This window comes from Physeter macrocephalus, chromosome 7 (genome assembly GCF_002837175.3).
Source record: "Physeter macrocephalus isolate SW-GA chromosome 7, ASM283717v5, whole genome shotgun sequence".
Classification (NCBI taxonomy): Eukaryota; Metazoa; Chordata; class Mammalia; order Artiodactyla; family Physeteridae; genus Physeter; species Physeter macrocephalus.
The window spans coordinates 73,046,835-73,067,592 of record NC_041220.1 but is presented as its reverse complement, the minus strand read 5'-3'; the positions used below and the strand labels follow the sequence as shown (position 1 = coordinate 73,067,592).

Here is a 20,758-nt window from a genome sequence, read left to right as displayed (position 1 = left end):
AAAAAAAAAAAAAAAAAAAAGAACTGAATTCAATTTCCAGCCCTGCCACTTTGTCACTCTGAACATGTGGCTATTTTCTGTTTCTTTCCCTTTCTTCTGTAGCCTTGTGGGAGAACTACCCACATCTTACAATTCCTAGGGGTGTAAAGGAGGTATGGGGTGGGAGGAGTATTGTGTTTCCCTCCAGAGCCAAGTACTACTCTCTTTTATTTAACTAACATTCATGAAGTACTTACCCTCTGCCAAGAATCACTCGAAGGACTTTTCAAATATTAACTCATTTAATCCTCGTGACAACTTTGTAAGTTGGATACTGTTCATATCCCATTTCACAGATGAGGAAACTGAGGCACAGAGAGGTGAAGTAACTCGCCCAAGGCCATGTAGCTAGTCACTGGGAGAGCTGGAGCCTAGGGCCAGAGTCCATGACCTCACCACTCGATCGTGCCGCTCGGTCCACTTTCTCATCTTCTGGTTGCTGTAACATCTCCTGCGAGGTGCTCGCCATATCTTTTCCCTGGAGAGACTAAGAAGAGGATGTGGGACCAACACTAAGTCTTTGAGACAAGCCTCATTTTCTCATCTACAAAGAGGTTGGCCTGGCGATCATGATCTTTCCTTGGCCTTGGCACTTGACCACTTTGCCTCAGTTTTCTTGTCTGCATTAAAAAGGGTCTTATCACCCTTAATTCCCTGAGTGCTCTGGCCTGCTGTGAGTATTAAATAGAGCCCAATGTTAAGTAGAGATCAAACATGAAAAGCATGGCACTCTATACGAGTGTAAGCCATTGCGATATTGGCAACACATCACGTGCAGATTTTTTCCATCAACTTTCACTGGCACCTGTCTCCCATGTATACGGTGATTTACAGATTCCAAAATGTCTTCACATACGTGATCTTATTTGAGCCTCCCCAATACTAGCAGTGACTACAGTTCAAGCCTTTGATTTCTAACGCATTGATCTTCCTGTCACAACAGTGTCGTTAGCCTCGGGGTGCTGGGCTCTCAGGCGTTTCTCCGTACCATTAAATCAGGCATAGACCCTGCTACTTGGCAACATTTAATTTAAAACAGACACAGTGGTGCATATGTCAGGTCATTGACACACAGGAAACACGGTGTTTAATAGACATAGTCTGATCCCATTAATACGACAACTCAAAGAAGAAAGTCACATTATACTCGTTTTAAAGATGTTAAAACTGAGGCTCAGAGAAGTTAGTTTATTTGTCCAAGGACACACAGAGGGTGGAAAACGTCTGCTGCAGGTGTGGGAAGGAGACCTTGAGGTACAGCCGTGCATTTCTATCCCTGCACCCCGACCCTGCTTCCTGCTCCGCAAAGCTAATGTCTTTACTGTTCTTCATGCATTCCACCCTCTTTCTTTCCCCTGTGCATTTCCTCACATTATTTCCCCTGCCTAGAATGTCTACTGTCTATGCCTAGACAAGAATGCCATGCCCTCCAATCAGCCTCCTCCAACTTCACCAGAACGAATGATAATTATACTTCTGTTACTTTGGAAAAAAACAAAAAACACAAAACTTGTTCCCAGATCACATGTTTGGACCTCTCCAGCTCAGGGCCCTGAGTCGGATGCTTCTCTTACACCTCCCACGGGGTCAAAGAGATTCACAGAACAGACTTGTTTTGATTGAAATTAAATACCACCACTTCCTCTTTGAATTATACTTGTCCGTCTGGTGCTATGCAAGTGTCTCTGCAGTTTTAGGTCTTTAATTTCACTACTAGAGATTCCCACCTCATGAATTCTCTTCTTAGTTTCTCCTCCTTATTTAAAGTTCTGATACCCGCCCCCCCTGGCTTTGTAACTATACCCAATACCAAAATGAAGCCAGGCTTGCTGGATAAAAAGACTTTGAATGAATTATCCTTTTCTCTTCTTGTCCCATTTTGATTTGGTTCTCAGAGGAATCATTGTCTGGGAAAGGAGTCAAACAAATATGATTTAGAGTTAAAGCAGTCAGATTAGGCAATAATACAGCTGGTCCCCTTCACCACCACTCTTACTTTTTATTAACCCCTCTCCCTTAAGGAGCACTTGGGTACTTATTAAACATACAGAGTCCTCAATCCCTTTCCAGACCTATTAGATTAAATCCAAATTTCTAGGGATGTATCATTCTTAAAAAAACCCTCAAGTGATTCTTACACTAAAGTTTAAAACAATAAAAGGAAAATTTGTCAGTTATAAGCAAGTTTTCTATTGTATTTAAATAAGTTATATCACAAATGTTAGCTAACAATATGAGGGTGGTTTTCTTTCTTTTTTTTTTTTTTTTGGCGGTACTGGGGCCTCTCACTGTTGTGGCCTCTCCCATTGCGGAGCGCAGGCTCCGGACGCGCAGGCTCAGCGGCCATGGCTCACGGGCCCAGCCGCTCCACGGCAGGAGGGATCTTCCCGGACCGGGGCACGAACCCGTGTCCCTTGCATCGGCAGGCGGCTTCTCAACCACTGCGCCACCAGGGAAGCCGGAGAGTGGTTTTCTAAGACAGAATATCTATAAACAAACCAGTGGACAATAACTGCTATGTAGAATAGTTGAATTCATAAAGACTCCGTTAAAATGAGAAATACAAAACACGTTTATACAAACACTGAAAAGTTTGTGTCTTACCCCAGCACAAATTTACATTCACTCTATTAGACAAGGGAATACTATCCATTCTGATGACTGTTAACCACCACCTCTCTGCTAATTCATTCTTTCAACAATACTCTACTGCATATCTGCTGTGTGCCAGGCACTGCTGTAAGACTCCCTGGTCAGCCCTTTATTACTTTAGCTTGTCAGTTAATAGTCTGCACCACCACATAGCAATATATTTTCCTGCATTATCAGCAAAGACATCATTGCCCTCCCAGTTAGTCAGAAAGGAGAAAGACCTTCTAATTCTGGTTAAATATTTATCTACACCTTGCAGTTTCAAACATGATTCTTGGTGTGATTTGACCATAATTATATAGCCTTCTCAATCTGGGTGGTTTTCTCTTTGTGTCATAAAGCAAGTTCTTGAAAATAAATATTTGAGGCACCTTTCCAAGGCAGTTCAAAGTGCTTTGGCATTTGTTATTCCACGAGCTTCGACTTCGTGGAGAGTTGGCTGTTGGTGGGAATCAACTGATAACAGTCAGGGATCTCAGAGTAGACGAGTCAGGAAGAAATGCAGAGCAAGGTGAAGAGCTTACAAGACTGATTAGGGAGGACTGAGGAAGAGTGATATGACATATACACAGTGGTCTCCAGAACTGGCTGTATCAGAATCACCTCTTAAAATTTTTACACACCCAGGGTCCACCCCAGGCTGCTGAATCAGAATCAGGTATCTGGATTTTTAACCAAGCACTAGGGATTGGGAAGCCTTGTGGTAGAACCTTTGACTGGGGCCTTTCCTGACAACATAGTGGAGGAATATTGAAGGAGCAAAGCCGGAGAGATAATCGGGGTGGGGGCATGCCCTGTAACTCATCAAGGGAAGTGTTGAAAGTGACCAGGGACCGAGACTATTACAGAGCACAGCATTATGGTTAGATTCGAAATAAGAAAGGAGAAATTTTTAACATTAGTCATTAGTGAAATCATTTTAGTGAAGACATTTTCTCTCTTGAGAGTTCTGACGGGGGAGCAGCTCACAAGACTGAACTTGATCGCTGGATGAAATATGAGAAGTATAGGCACCAGTTCGTTTGAGGGACACTTATTTCCTACTGGTTTTGCAACCACTGGGTTTTTCTGTGGGACTTGAAGCCTCTTTTTTCAGATACCTTCACAAAGGGAAATTAATCTTTTTCCAAGTAAACTTTAGCTATCAGGACACCACTAATAATTAAGCAGTTAATGCTGACATTAGCTAGAAGCATCTGTTTTAATAATAATTTTATGCAGAAGTAAAGAACTTTATCTCACAGAGTTCTCTTACAGAGCAACTAAGATAATGTCTGTGGAATCGCTTTGTAAAAATTGATTATAATTGCTATTAAATAGAACCACTTCAAATGCAAAATAGACATTGTTCAGGATGGTTGTCTTGAAAATTGCTGATGAAAAGAGAGATTGGTGAAAGGAGAAAAAGGAAAAAAACAAAACAAAACACACAACCAGACAACCTGAGAATGGAATCCTCATCCCTTCTCCTTTATGTTGTTTTTCTTTCCTTTATGTTTTTAATTCTCAAATATTGGCAAGAGTCTGGAAATGTTATGCTAAGTTAGCTGAATGTGACTGACCCTAAGCAGGAGCGGTGCAATGAAATGTCTTCTGAATTGGTATCTACGTTATATCCAATACAGTTAGGCGTTGAATACTGTTTTGTTTTGTTTTTCACAGGCAGTACCTTCTTGAACTTAGTCTTAAAAATGAATCCAGTTGTTTTGCAGCCAAAATATGGCGCAGGAGGTGTGACGGTTAGTGACTGGCAAACCGGCGTGTTTGACTGCTGTGATGACCTGGGGATTTGTAAGTCCACATGGTTGTTGCCTTCTCCTGGGCTACAGTCGTGCAGTTGCTGACGTAACAAAAATTGTTTGCTTATCCTCTCAAGGGATCCATGTTTTATTCTAGAACTCAGAGGTCACAAGGTGGAACCATTGGGCAGATTTTGCCACAGGATGTGTTTTGTTTGTCCTGTATATAATGACCCCTCTTGCTGTATTAATTTTAAAATAGTAGGGACCATATAAAAATCAGAGCCCACATAAAAATCTAACTTTCCAATCTAGATTTCCAGCTTCTCTAAAAAATTTGGAAAATCTGAAAAGAGGATTCCTCATTCTCAACTGGCAGAAGTCAGTTGCTACCGAGCATTAGCTAAACCCGTTCAAAGGGACCATCACTCTACAGTTTGTCATATTTATATCCACCATCCACTACTGGCTATTTTGTGGGTTTTTTCCAACTATTTCACTCATTCATTTTTACTTGCCTGTCCTTGAGTTTGTGATTCTTGTCCAGATCAATCACCTCTTTTTATATTTTTCACCTCTTTAGTATCCCTGTGTTCTTGATGTGTTTCTCCAGTCTTCTCTTTACCTCTTCCTTTCCCTACAGTGGTGAGTCTGTGTTTCTGGTTTTCAGTATTCTTGTGACTCTTGTGGCTGTTCCATTTCAGGAAGCTTTCAGGTTTTTAGCTTTCCTGACGTTTAATTCCTTCACACTACCCAACACACTTTTGTGTAAGACAATTTCCTTGTTTCAGAGTCTATTGCCGAAAGAGTTGCAGACATTCTCTGTGTGGTTGGTCTTTCCACTGTCTTGAAAAACAGCCTCTTTTTTTTTTATATGACGGAAGTTCCAAGTTCAGTGGAGATAGCCTTTGGCTTAAAGCTATCAATCAAAAAACAAGAGCTGAGCTTCCCTGGTGGCGCAGTGGTTGCGCGTCCGCCTGCCGATGCAGGGGAACCGGGTTCGCGCCCCGGTCCGGGAAGATCCCACATGCCGCGGAGCGGCTGGGCCCGTGAGCCATGGCCGCTGAGCCTGCGCGTCCGGAGCCTGTGCTCCGCAACGGGAGAGGCCACAACACTGAGAGGCCCGCGTACCGCAAAAAAAAAAACAAAACAAAAACAGAGAGCTTTCTTATCTCATGTAGGGTACAGCCGTATCAAAACTCTACCCTAGAACTTTTCAAAATAGACTTGTACTCAGCATGTTTGCAAACAGTTTCCTGATTGTTGTTATTTCCTTAGGCCCTTTTTTGGCTTATACAGGCTCTTTAAAGTGAAATTTCAGTATGCTTTTTAAGCTTTTGATGCCAATACCCCTTAACTCGTACTTGCTTCAATCCTCATAACAATAATAGGTCTCTACTCTTTGCCAGAACAACCATCTAGAATCTGTTTCCTACTGCTTTTCTCATTTTTCCAATTATTTCTTCACTCAATGTTTTCTGACCCTAAACACCCTCCCACAGTTTTCAGAGGGTTTCTCAGACCCCCTGACGCCACAAACTTCCTATTCAAGGATGATCCAAATGTAAACAAGGGTAGGGAAGAAATAATTTGGATGTGCTCAGACCGGCAAGGCAGGAGATTCTGCAATTAAATCTGACCTGGCATATGACAAGTCAATTTTCCCCACCTCCAGGAGTGTAGGGTCCAGAAGCAAGACATAAAGAGCCAGGGGACCCCAGTGTTTTCTCTGAATGTCCATTATGGCCATTTCCTGAGTGAGCATCTTTTTGAAAGCAGTGTGATTAAGTCAAACTCATGATGACCCTGACTGATTCCTCTGTGTGATTTCACCCTGCCCTCAGGCCTATGTGGGACTTTATTGCCCCTGTGCCTTTCGTGTCAGATTGCCTCTGACATGAACGAATGCTGCCTGTGTGGAGCAAGTGTCGCCATGAGGACCATGTATCGGACCCGATACGGCATCCCGGTGAGTCACCCATGTCCACTGTGAAATAGTAACCCAGACAGGACAGCTCGAGGGCCTTCCTTCAGTCTGACTGGATCTCCATGATTTCCCTCCTCACCATCATGACTTGACCCTAGTCTTTTCTCCACTACCATCCTAAATTTTTTAAGTGATTTACAGAGACCATGTGGCTATCTATCCTTTGGAATATATTCATAATAAAATCTTTTATTGATACAATAGATATGACTCTGAAAAAGTTGCTGGTGGTGAGTAGGTGAGGGATGGAGGTCAGCACAGAGTCCTTAATCTCTCCTGGCTTTACTCAGAGTCAGACAGAGGACCCTGCAGGGTGGGTGACAGTTGCTTAGAAAGCCTTGGGTAAAAAAAGGGTGTATGATAGCTCCCCTCAGAGCTGGCACATTGGTGAGACAGTTACCTCACTGGTAACTCATATATCTGTGTTCATTCATTCAAAAGGGATCATTGAGCGTCTAGAACGTTGTTAGGTCATAAGCTGAAGTTCACTTATTCAACAGGGATTTATTGAGTACATAGAACATGCAAAGTACTATTACAGGTGTTAAAGACACATCAGTGAATAAAGGAAATCAAAATAGCTGTCTTCATGGAGCTTACACTCTTTTTTTTTTTGGAGATTTTCATTTAACATAATTTCAGACTTAAAGTTGCAAAGATGGTACAAAGACTTCCTGAATATGTTTCACCCAGATTCCCCAAATATTAAAAATTTGCCACATTTGCTTTATTTTTTCTCTTTATCTATCTATGTATCTATTCTATTTTTTTCTGAATCATTTGAGAGCAAGTTATAAACGTGATACCCTGTTATCTCTATTTCAGTGTGTATTTCTGAAAAACAAGGACATCCTCTTACATTATCAAAACCAGGAATTTAACATTGACACAGTACTATTAGGTAATCTATGGATATTATTTAAGCTTTACCAATTATCCCAATAATTTTCTTTAGATGAAAAGAAAATCAATCTGGAAGCAAACATTGTATTCATGCCTCTTTAGTCTTCTACAATATGGAAGAGTTTCTCAGTCTTTGTCTTTTTTTTTTTTAATGAATACAGATCAGTTATTTTGTAGACTATCGCTCAGTTTGGCTTGTCAAATGTTTCCTTATGATTAGACTTAGGTTACACACTTTTGGCAGAAACTCCACAGAAGCGATGCTATGTTTGCTTTGCATCACATCAGGAAGCACGTGACATCAATTTATCTCATTATGCATGATGTTGTTAACTTTGATTCCTTGGTTAAGATAGCATCTGTCAAGATTCTCCACCACAAAGTTGCTATTTTCCCCTTTATAATGGATAAGGACTTTGTAGAGAGATGTAAATACCCTGTTCCTCATCAAACCTTCACCCATCGAAGATTCTTGCCCGCATCAATTACTACTATGATGGTTATCAATGGTAGAGCTCAGACACTAATGGAAGAAGATAGCTGCAATATAACTAAGTAAGAGTATAATCTATAGGATGGCGATAAGTGCAGCAGAGAAAAATAAAGCAAGGAAGAGGAATAGAGTGTTGAAAGTCCTAATTTTGAATAGAGTTATCAGGAAGGACCTCAGTAAGGAAGTAAAGACCTAAAAGGATGGGAGGATGACTCATCTGGGGAAAGTCCAGGCAGAGGAAATAGCTAGAGCCAAGGTCCTGAAGTAGAGCTTACCTCGAATGTTCCAGACACAGCAAGCAGCCAGAGAGGCAGAAATAGTTTGCGGGGGGTGGGGGGAGGGAGGCAGGAGCGTGGAGAGATAATACAAGAAGATGACATCAGAGCATTAGCAAGAGTTAGACAGGAGGCAGGAGCGTGGAGAGATAATACAAGAAGATGACATCAGAGCATTAGCAAGAGTTAGACCTTCTAGGGCCTTGCAGACCATTATAAGAACTTTAGCTTTTATTCTAAGTGAGCTGGAAAGCCATTAAAATGCTTTTAAACAAAGAAGTGACAGGACGGATTTGTGTTCCTGAAAACTTAGCCTCTGGCCCGCTCATTGTGACCGAGAACAAGTTATTCATCTTACTAAGCTTTGGCTCCCTCACTGATAAAATGGTAAGAATGATACCTCCCCCAAGGTGGCATAGTAAGAGTCACATGAGATCACGCATGGAAAGGACTTAGCACAGGGCCTGGCAGATAACTGTTATTACCTTTGTTCTTAGCTCAGCTGTCTTCTCCGGGCAGGCTGCATTCCTCCTGTGGGCTTGCTCAGCTGCCTGTCTCTCAGCACTCCCTGCAGCTCTCATTTACGCCACTCATTTATGCCACTCTCATTTATGACAGCATAACTTAACACAGGGGTTCTTAACTTTGTGACTGTCCCATACACTTCCCAAAACTGTACACTAAGTGTTGGGTGTATGTAGTTGTGTACATGGGTGTGAGGATGAGATTCTCAAAGTGGCCCGACCATAATGGCATAGAGGAAGGGGTGTGTAGCTGGATTCTGGAGATAAAGGTTCTGGGAACAGCTCAGCAAATAGCTAACTTTTGGATTCTCTGAGAAGTCATTTGTCAGCATCGATTTTCTCATCTGTCGTGAGAAAGTCGTGCAAGATGATTTCTAAGGTCACTTCTAGGGTCTGGGATTCTATGCTATAATAAGTTTCCTTGGTATATATTAAATAAGTGTATTTATAGACAATGTATCTCTCTTCTTCCTCCTTAGAACAGACTTCAAAAATGGCTAGTAAATCCTAGGACTGATTTATATAATCCAGGTTCTTTGCTTTGTTTCCCCTTTGCATCTATGCAAACTTTTATAGGGCTGCTCCAATACAGCCTCTCTGACCTGCCCCTCCCTTCATGGACACAGTCAAGACAGCATCCCTTTGGCTAGGGCCACAACCTCTGCAGCAGAGAAAGAAAAAAAAAACAACCATTGATTGAACGCCTAGGTGCTGGGATACTACCTTAACATATATGTGCTCATTTACTACTTACAAACTCTTCATGGTGCAGGGATTGTTATCTCCACTTTATAGACATGAAAACCAAGAATGAGAAAGGCTTAAGGTCACAGAACATGTAAATGCTGAAATTCGGGCTCAAGTTTATTCTGACTTGGAGTCAGGTCTTGTTTTTCCCACTTGACCATCTTGTCTTCCCAAATCGAAGTGTATTCAGCCATGTACCACAATTCATTCATTTATTTGCTCAACGATTCTGTAAATAGTGCTCATAACAAGACTTCTTTTTTTAACAGCTTCCAAAAAAAGTGAAGCAGCAGTCCCCTTTCCCAAACAGAGTGATGAATGCAAAATCTTTGCTTCAGGCACCCATTTCCCAAGAAGCTGCTCTGGTCAAGACGTTTATGTCCCTTATTAACTTCAGCATGGTGTAAACCTGCAGTTCATTTCCTCTCATTTGAAAAAGGAAGGTTTTTTCTTTTCCATATTCTCTGTATCTGTATTATGAAACAGACTTAGAATTAGGGTGTGTTTTCTAAAAGTTTCCCTAGGTCTCTCAGCAAATAATAGTGGGACTTTTTCCCCCTAAAAACTTCCTGAGGTAAAAGACAGGCACAGACATGCTGGAACAGAAAAGTGGTTACATCCTTGTTGAATATTTTCTTCTTTGTAGCATATAATATGTATTCAGTAAGTGTTGGTTTAATGAAGGTTTAAAAGATACAAAGAATAAAAGTAAACAATGAACTAAAGAATGAAAAAAACAAGTACTTTGAGGAAGCGTTAGAGGATTTGGATGCTTTACCAGGGAAAAAGAGAAGGCCAAGAGACTGAATTGTCTTCAAGCTGAATATCCATTCCTCCATCTGATGAGGGTCACAACATTAGAAGATTTCTAACATTGTTAGCTAGTCGTCCACTCTTTGTCCCACATGCTTTCTCTGTTAGAGGAAAATCAAAATCACTGTAGCAAAGAAAAAAAATTTTATGAAAAATAAATCACTTATAATCTCACCATTTAGGAGCTCCCAACCCTTATAAACTAAATCTACTATAGATCTCTCTCTCTCTCTTTCCTGCTCTCTCTCTCTCTCTTTCTCTCTGTCTCTGCTCACACTGTAAATTGGGAGTTGTATTAAATTCAACATTTTAAAGAATAAGTGCTATCCAAAAATGGAGTTCAAAATTATTTCAATCAGTCAAGACACACAGTCATAGAATCTGGTTGTCAGACTAGAACCCTCAGATCACTCGGTGCCAACTACACAGGGCAGGAGTCCCCTCAAAGGCGTCTCTACCCAAGGGTCATTAAGACCCAACTAGACCTACCATGGAGAGGGCCCTCAAAACCTTGCAAAGGGCTTCCCTGGTGGCGCAGTGGTTAATAATCCACCTGCCAATGCAGGGGATATGCGTTTGAGCCCTGGTCCGGGAAGATCCCACATGACGTGGAGCAACTAAGCCCGTGCGCCACAGCTACTGAGCCTGTGCTCTAGAGCCCGCGAGCCACATCTACTGAAGCCCGCGCACCTAGAGCCCGTGCTCCGCGACAAGAGAAGCCACCGCAGTGAGAAGCCCATGCACCGCAACGAAGAGTAGCCCCCACTCACCTCATCTAGAGAAAGCCCGCACGCAGCAACAAAGACCCAACGCAGCCAAAAATAAATACAATAAATAAATAAATTTATTTTAAAAAAAACTTTGCAAAGCAGCCCATTCTACGAATGAATAGTGGCTTTTCCAGACACTATTCATTCTCTTCTTTCTTCTTTTCCCCATAATTTATATATCCCTCCCTCACTATGGACTTCCTCCCTTGCAGAATAAAATGAGGGATGTCAATGGAAATGACTAGAGGGATACAAGGTGAGGCCTCATCTGGCACTATACTCACAACCAATTGGAAAAATTGGTGCATTACACAACTAGCTTTAAAGGGAACCATTCCACGTTAATAAAAATAATAAATAAACCAAAAGTTTTCTTAAAAAGGAAAAAAAAAGAGACAACAGATGATAGAGAACTGGGGCTATAATTGTAACCTGCAGATCATTTGAAATGGTATATTATGAAAAGGGCACTGGTTCGAGAAGAGAAAGACCAATCACTGCCACCAATTTATGTGATCTTAGCAAGTCAGTTAACTTCACTTGGTCATCAGAAAAATAGGGATAACGTCACAGAGTTCTCATGATAAACAAGTGACATAAAATGTATGTTTTAAAGAGGTATGAAAAGTTAAACAAATGCAAGGAATTGTATGACTGTATTTATAGGCTACATGTTGATCCGTTTGTTTTTTAACAGGGGTCTATTTGTAATGATTTCCTATGTCTGGCGTTCTTCACTCCTTGCATCCTTTGTCAACTCAAGCGAGATATTGAAAAAAGAAAAGCAATGAATGCTTTCTAAAAGATGCTTGGTAAGTTGGTGGGAATTCTTTGATTTGTGAGTATCAAAACAAATTCTCAAAGACATCTTTGATTTCTTTGGTACTCTGTCTCACAGATACATGAGATATCCCTTACCAAATGGGGGGAAAATGACTTTCAGTGGCCAGCCTACACCAATCAGTTGGGAGTCAGCTTCCCAGAGCCTGGGTAGAGAGGCCTAACACTGATTGGATGGGAAAGAATTCTGTGATTTGTTAGGATGTCTGCCACAGGGGGAGTGGCCGTGTGATGTACCAAATCAACATACCACATCTCATCCATACCTATCTTAACTACATCATGATTTAAGGTAGTAGAGATACCTGTACGACAGAACATTCATTTCCCTAAGCCTAGATCACAGGTTCACGGCTGCCAACGGTAACCCATTGAGATGTTACACTAAGTGTGACTGTGTAATATATCTAGTTATATGTTCTTGTCAACTCCACAATATTGAAATAATAATTTCATTCTCCAAAGTGGTAGAAAGCTATCTTAGTCTCTATAAATTAAGTGTGGACAATTCACCCAGTTATCCAAAATGCCCAAAGCTCCCGTTTAGGCAGAAGAGTACTGACTTTTTGGTGGCAGTATGGTCAAAGTTGGGCAGCTACTCATTTACCTAGTTTCCTAAGCTCTCCTGGTCACATTTTTAATCCTCTCAGTTCTTCCTATTTTTCTCAGGCCAGAGGGCAATGGCTTACCCAGTCCTGCCTTTCCATCACTTACTGCCAATCCCTTTGAATTTGTTATCAAAGTTTTATTTTCACCTGGAAATGCTATTGTCTACAAAGGCTTATCTCCCAAAAAGTCTTCAAAAGTGTTTGGTCAGGATGGTGCCTTCATGAGTATGACTGGTTGGCACTGGCACAGTCTGTCTCCCTCTTACTTATTTTGCCCACATGCAGCACCAAATGATGTCCTCTTCATGAACATCTTAGCTCATTTCATGTTGCATTTTAGTACCATTTTGTTATTATTATTTTTTATAAATTTATGTATTTTATTTATTTATTTTTGGCCATGTTGGGTCTTCGCTGCTGCACGCGGGCTTTTCTCTAGCTGCGGCGAGCGGGGGCTACTCTTCGTTGTGGTGCGTGGGCTTCTCATTGCGGTGCACGGGCTCTAGGCATGCGGGCTTCAGTAGTTGCGGCACACGGACTCAGTAGTCGTGGTTCACGGGCTATAGAGCACAGGCTCAGTAGTTGTGGTGCACAGGCTTAGTTGCTCCACGGCATGTGGGATCATCCGGGACCAGGGATCGAACCCGTGTCCCCTGAATTGGCAGGCGGATTCTCAACCACTGCACCACCAGGGAAGCCCCTAGTACCATTTTAGTATCCTAGTATTTGTCTTCTGATTGCTTTCTTCAATGACTGATGTGCTTTACTCATTTACAAGCAGCGTCAAGATGGTGAGTTTTCTTCTTCTTTTTCCTCCTTGTACCCTACCTCCGGAGAATTGGCTGTTGTTTCTCTTCCCTAGCATTGATGTTTCTTTAAAGCCCTTTGTTACCAATGTGGCTCAGAATTTTGCCAAAGTTGCCCTAGTCCCCTACTTAGAATGTGGCAGTTTACTGGTCTAGTCATCCAGTTAATGAAAGAAATTGTTTTGGGGTCTCTGCCTTTAGGTGTCTCTTACCTTAGCATGTTTGATGAGTCATTGCCATTTGATAAGAGAGGTTAGCTCTGGCAATCTACAGAGCATTCTGTTGGTTTACCCAACCACCTAGCAATGATTCCTGATGCATAGGAGGCACTTAATAACTAATGTGGGTGAATAAATAAATGCAACTTTCAAGCAAGGAAGCATGATGAGGCTCTAACCTAAAAGACTCATCTGAATCTTAAGTAGTGCTTGTGACTCTTCCAAATAGGTTGTACTGAACCAGGGGCCATTATTTGATATAGATTTTAAATATGCAGCAATTTGGCAGTAGGGTAGCAGTGGAATGAAAGTTTTGATACTTGGAACAAGATAATGTAAAGATGGAATCGATAAGTCCTAATTCATTCATCGATTTAGTCTTTCTTTCCTTTTCTTTTTCTGATTTCTACAGGTCAAATTCACATAGTAGTGAAAGAAAATGCTGGAATGAAATACTGCATCTATTCAGTGCTATCTCACCTCAAGTCTTAAGAAATTAATTCAGCTAATCATATGGTTTCAAATGGCTTCAAAACATTTTTAATTTTCGGTTTATTTTGAAAGAAATATATTTCCACTGCTGTTCTCTAAGATGAATGCCATTAAAAAATTAATTTCCTCAACGATTCTTGTGTCTTTAAATACTGCTTCATGGAAAATTATAATACGCTTCTTTTAAAAATGAGCCCAAGCTTGTCAAAATGTCAAAGTTGAATGATGGGTTCGTAGAGATTCTTCATTCTACTTTTCTACCTTTACGTCAGTTTGAAAATGTCCAGAATAAGAAGGTTTTAAAATGTTGTCAAGTAAAAGGCTTCTGTTATTTTGGATTTTCCCTGCACTGGGAGACCAGGTGTGTTACCCTGCATGGCCCTTCACCCCAGGAAAGTGTGGTTTCCTCCCTCAGGGAGCCTGAATGTCTTTTGGCACGTCTTCACAGCCCCATAAAGTAAATCTACTCCAGGAGTTAATTACCTAGCAATGCAGAGTTTACTGTAGATTTTATACACAAAGGGAGGATTTCTGTCATAAGCCAGGTAGCAAACCACCTAATTAACATTCCCATCACCTATCTCTGTCCTCCCCAAAGTCACCCCCTGCAGCAAGCCAGCCATAGGGACTCCACATACCTTTATTTTTCCTTTTTTTCTAGGTTAACTTGGCATTTTATTTCATTTTTTTAAATTGAGATATAATTGACGTATGACATTGCACTCGTTTTAGGTGTACAACACAATGATTTGATATAGGTATATATTGCAAAATGACCACCACAATAATTCTAGTTCACATCCATCACCGCACAGTTACAAGATTTTTTCTTCTTGTGATGAGAACTTTTAAGATTTACTCTCTCGGCAACTTTCAAATATGCAAGACAGAAAACTTAAATGGCATTACAAGGTCACCAATGTATACAGAATGGCAGTGCTGAGTCTAGAAAGCAGGTCCTATTTCACTGTTCATGACAGTACACAGAAGTTTTTTATTTATTTATTGTCTTATAAAAATTAACCCCAGGACTTAGGATTCCAAGGATTGCTATTAAACATTTATAGAATATCCTGTCTTTTGCCTTCCTAGCAGTCTTCATTTTTTTTTGGTTTGTTTAACACCTGCATCGATGGTAATTGATAAGCATCATGAAAGCAGGGACAGATCATATTTGTTCTAATTTCCTTTTTACTCACCCAGCACATGGAAAATATTGTGGTCAAGAGGTCAGTTTCAAAGGTATAAAAGGTGGCAAGAATAGTAATCAGGTAAGACATTTGTGCAAAATGAAACTATTTGGAGGTATTTTTTCTAGTCATTTTCCTTATGAAAATATGTGATGATGTTGTGCATACTATTGTCTAAATTGCTTGTTTTGTTTTATGGCTTAGCCACAAATTATGAATGACTTCCCATATTAATAAATATCAAAAACTATGTACTACAGTGCTATTAACTATAGTCACCATGCTGTACGTTATATCCCCATGACTTAGTCACTAGAAGCTTGTACCTTATGACCACCTTCATTTTTGCCCACCTCCCACTGCTGGCAACCACCAATCTGTTCTCTGTATCTATGAGTTTGGGTGTTTTTTGTTTTGTTTTGTTTTATTTTGGTTTTTTTAGATTCCACATACAAGTGAGATCACATGGTATTTGTCTTTCTGTCTGACTTGTTTCACTAAAGCATAATGCCTTCAAGTTCCATCCATGTTGTTGCAAATGGCAGGACTTCCTTCTTTTTATGACTGAACAATATTCCAACAATATTCCAATATATATATCACATTTTCTTTACCCATTCATCTCTCAGGGAACACTTAGGTTATTTCCATGTCTTGGCAATTGTAAATAATGCTACAATGAACAGGGGGATGCAGCCCACATACCTTTCTTATGAAGAGCAATTTAGTTCTATCTCAGCCTTCTAGTCCTAGGAACCATAGCCCTAAAGATGCAGGATGGGCGTGGAATTCTATTTGCTATTAAGCAAAATAATGTGTCTTCCATGTAGCTTACTTTAAAGTTACTTAAAAGTTATGATAAATAAAAAGGTTTTTAAAAAATCTTTGATAAGGATGAGAACAGTTCTCATTAGCCTCATTCTCCCACTCTTGATATTATGCTTTATCCTGTACCTTCCAAATGCCTAAGTTTCCCTCATACCAGGCCACTTCCCTTAATTAAATCAAAACCTCCTTAAATGCTACTGCATGCTAGAAGTAAATTGCTAGAGCCAAGAAGCAACCTCAGAGGACGTTGAGGTTGGGGCTGGGGGAGGAGACATGTAGGAGATTTACAAATTGACAAAGCAAAAGACAGCACAAAAGAATTCATCTCACTTTTCTAGGGTATGTAATAATTATCCGAACATTCTTCCTGCCATGGATGCTATATCAGACTTAGCTGCTGCTGCTTAGCAGCTTAAACAACAACAGCCATTTTTTCTACTCAAGAGTCTATAATTTGGGCAGGATACTCTGTCTCTGCTCATGCAGTGTGAACTGGGAGAGCTCACCCTGGGCTGGAAGATAGTTGGAGGTGCCTCTTGGCCATGGATTCAGCCAGGGCTTGAGCCTAAGGGCCTGGGCTCCTCTCTACATTAGCCACACCACAGGCTGCTTGGACTGCCTCACAGTATGGTTGCTGGGAGTCCAGGGCAAGCATCTCAAGAGAACGATATGGAAGTGAGTAACATTTTTATGATCTAGCTTCAGAAGTCATATAGCTTCATTTCTTCCAAACTCTCTTGGTTGAGGCAGTGGCAAAGGTCCACCCAGTTTCAAGAGGGAGGGGACACAGACACTGACTCAGTGGAGTGTAGCAAGGTGCTTGAAGAATATAAGAGACAAGGGCTATTGTTGCAGCCATCTTTGGAAAATAGAATCTGCCACAGAGACCGTGAGGCACTCTGTGTTTTGTCTTGTGGGGGTCAGAGCTGTAGTCCATCTGTTCTTAATAAAGCTCCTCTTGGAGGATTGCAGCAGATTGATGAGTTGCTGCAGTTATCTGCTTCTCATCCCTCTAGACCTGACTGATGAAGATATACTTTTTTTTTTTTTTTTAACATTTATTTATTTATTTGGCTGCGCTGGGCCTTAGCTGTGGCGTGCGGGATCTAGTTCCCCGACCAGGGATTGAACCCAGGCCCCCTGCGTTGGGAGCACGGATTCTTAACCACTGGACCACTAGGGAAGTCCCTGAAGACATACTTTTAAAACATCTGATGATTCGTTCAAACTAAGGAACTACTTTTTTCCCCCTAAAACTGAAAACAAAATTATTTCTCCCAGAACAAAAGAAGAATCTTCCCCACGAATTTGCAATTTTCACTGAGAGCACTTCTCATCCCTCTAGACCTGACTGATGAAGATATACTTTTTTTTTTTTTTTTTAACATTTATTTATTTATTTGGCTGTGCTGGGCCTTAGCTGTGGCGCGCGGGATCTAGTTCCCCGACCAGGGATTGAACCCAGGCCCCCTGCGTTGGGAGCACGGATTCTTAACCACTGGACCACTAGGGAAGTCCCTGAAGACATACTTTTAAAACATCTGATGATTCGTTCAAACTAAGGAACTACTTTTTTCCCCCTAAAACTGAAAACAAAATTATTTCTCCCAGAGCAAAAGAAGAATCTTCCCCACGAATTTGCAATTTTCACTGAGAGAAAAGATACAAATTTCTGGCAGCTAAAAGGTACCCACTTTTTAAGGTTTCCAGCTTTCAAAAGCAAGTAGGTCTAAACTTTGAGAGGCACAATCAAGAAAAGCTGAACACCAATGAATTTAACTGAAGGATACGAAGAAAGGGAAGAAATTCAGGATAATTTGTTTTCCAGGTTGAGCAGCCAGGTGGAGAGAGCCACTAAGCAAAATGGGGAAGACTGGAGTGGGATGGGAAAAGAGGTTTCGAGAACATTGAAAGCTCTTTTGGGACTTGTTAAGTTTGAGGGGTATAAGGCATCCAAGGGAACGAGTCAAGACACCGATGTCAAGAGTTTCAGTCAAAGGAGAGACCCAGGGTAGAAATACAAATTTTAGATTCGATGGCACTAAACTGGTGCTTGAATCCATGGCAATGAATGAGACGAGCAAGGAAGAGGAGGGTGAGAAGAAGAGGGTTGAGGGCCAGGGCTGACGAACTCTCAGATTTGGACATTAGTTAGAAAAAGGGAAGGTTAGCAAAACTCAGAAGGAGCAGTTTGTGTGAAGGGAGAGTGAAAGCAAGGAATATAGAAGAGGAGAGTGTTTCAAAAGTGAGAGACCAAATAATATGCAGACACTTGAACTGGGCCACTCAAATGGAATAGGAGATATTTTGGAGAGGGTCTCTCATTTGCAGGGCTGTGGGGAAGGACAGCAAATGATTTCTCTTGTGGATGGCTATGAAAGGGTAACTATCTTCAGCAAATTAAACTGTTGGATCGTGCTTTGCACATAGGAAGCACTCCACAATTAGTTCATTCAATAAGTATTTACTGAGTGCCTACTATGTGCCTCTCTGTGCTTCAGTTTATGAACTTATTAAATGGGGATAATATTAGAACCTACCTCACAGGGCTGATGTAAATATACAATGAATAATATATATAAAGTGTTTAGAAGAGTACCTAACACACAGTAAGCACCCAAGAAAAGTAAATTACCTTTGTTATCATTCTTGTCATTTGCCAAGCATTATGTGAAGCTCTGGGGACAAAGCAGTTAAAAAAAAAAAAAGACTCTATTTCAAGGAGCTTAAATTCAAAAGCTGTTGTAGAATGAATAAATAACATTTACCAACAATTTCTGTACAGGAATGTTTCCCTTTGTACTTTCTCTAGATCTCTCTACTCACTCCCGGATCTCTACTAATTAAAAACAAAACAAAATCAAAGAAGCAGAAATTTCTTATGAGACTCTCGCATGAGTGATTTCCTTGGAGTGGAAGTGCTTGCTTGGGGAGCTTGGGCAAGGGCCAGCCACACTATGAAACTGGAGGAAGCGCCCAGCTCTAGGAGCACCCACAGTGATGGCCTCGGCTCAGCCAATGTCCCCTGAGTGTGCTCTGTGCACAGCCCGGCCCTGGACACGAGGATGGACACCGGGGCGTGACATCCGCTCTCAAGAGCTCCGAGGGGAGCCCAGCCTGGTCATCCCTGCCTTGGCTAAGCTGCCTGCACTGCCAGAATTCACACGTTTTCTAATATAGGATGAAGTTTTGTTGCCTGTAGTCAACTTGCATGAAGACTGCAGAAAGACTGATCCCCAAACCCCACCCTGCATGAAAATACTCGGGGGAGGGGAGGTGGCCTGGGCAGGGAGGGGGAGGAGGAGGGAGTGGGTGGGAAGGAATCTGAACTTCGAACACAATTACCGGTGACTCCAAGACACACTAAAGTTTGAATATTGTGCTTACTGGGTTTAGCGGAAGCTGGACTCTGTTTACCTGTAGACTCATGTTACCTGTAGGCCTTTTTTTTTTTTTTGCGGTACGCGGGCCTCTCAGTGTTGTGGCCTCTCCCGTTGCGGAGCACAGGCTCCGGACGCGCAGGCTCAGCGGCCATGGCTCACGGACCCAGCCGCCCCGCGGCATTTGGGATCTTCCCGGACCGGGGCACGAACCCGTGTCCCCTGCATTGGCAGGCGGACTCTCAACCACTGCGCCACCAGGGAAGCCCTACCTGTAGGCTTTAACAGCTTGGGTTTACTCCAATTTCTGAGTTCTCAAGCCTTGTATGAATTACATGAGAGTTATGTTTATACCAACTACTCTGCTTTTGGCTTTTCAAAGCATCTTACTAGATGATAGTTTTTAAATGTCACTTCATTTATCAACATCCAAATAAAGGTACTGTGCTTTAATTTTTTTGCAAATGATAAAGATGAATATGTTCACCATCATTCCAATTTATCATATCTTTCTACAAAAAGAAAAAAAAATCCTCATAAATAGCTTTGTGCATTGTATTAGTTACCTGTTCATACATAACAAATTTCCCTATACTTCATGGCTTAAAACAACAATGATCATGTATTGTACCTTGTGTTTTCTATGAGTCAGGAATTCAGGCAGAATCAATGGGAACAGCTTGTCTTTGCTTCATCATACCTAATCCTCAGTTCAGAGCCTCAAAGGCCAGGATTTGGGACCATCTGAAGTCCATCCACATGTCTGGTGGTTGATGCTACCTTATTGGCTGAGGGCCTTGCTGGGACTGTTGGCCAGAGAACCCACATGTGGCCTCTCCATATAGCTTGGTCTTCATCAAAATATGGTGGTGGGTTCCAAGGACAGGCATGGAGGGTGGGGAGATCCTTTGTATGACTGAGCTAAGAAGTCACACAGCATCACTTCCATTGCTGCTCCGTTGGTCGGCAGTCACAGGCTTCCACTCAGATTCAAAGAGAGGGAACACACACCCCTACACGTGAGAATATCAGTCACACGGTCACACTGTAAGAAGAGTGTGCGGGGTGGGATAAGCATGAGGAGGGCCATCTTTGGAAAACGCAATCTGCTATATTGCATGTAATTGGTAATAGGAACTTGTGATAAGATACTCCTAGCACATGTTGATAAACTTATCCTTGAACATGACACATAATTAATGAGGTTAGTGATTTAGAAATATATGGCTGAGACTAACTTAGATCCCACCTAGGTTAAGACGCTTCCAGGGTGATGCTTCCAGGGTGATATCAGAGCATATTTGCACTTACCACATGGAACTGAAATTGCCCTGCTATCTGTCTCCCCTGAGAGAGTGACCTATAGTCAGGGATTGTTTTGGTTTTTGTGTTTTTTTTGCGGTACATGGGCCTCTCACTGTTGTGGCCTCTCCCGTTGCGGAGCACAGGCTCCG

General features: G+C 41.6%; 1 protein-coding gene across 1 annotated transcript in view; it reads left to right on the top strand.

Annotated features, from left to right (window-relative positions):
* LOC102974686 (placenta-specific gene 8 protein-like) overlaps nucleotides 1-13,908 on the top strand; it is a 25,964-nt gene extending 12,056 nt beyond the window's left edge. Inside the window, exons 2-5 of the mRNA XM_007127554.3 lie at nucleotides 4,354-4,482; nucleotides 6,275-6,399; nucleotides 11,640-11,754; nucleotides 13,827-13,908. Of these exons, the coding sequence (XP_007127616.1) occupies nucleotides 4,383-4,482; nucleotides 6,275-6,399; nucleotides 11,640-11,744 (330 nt within the window). The 5' untranslated portion in view covers nucleotides 4,354-4,382 and the 3' untranslated portion in view covers nucleotides 11,745-11,754; nucleotides 13,827-13,908. The remainder of the gene's footprint in view (nucleotides 1-4,353; nucleotides 4,483-6,274; nucleotides 6,400-11,639; nucleotides 11,755-13,826) is intronic.
* Nucleotides 13,909-20,758: the final 6,850 nt, after the last annotated feature.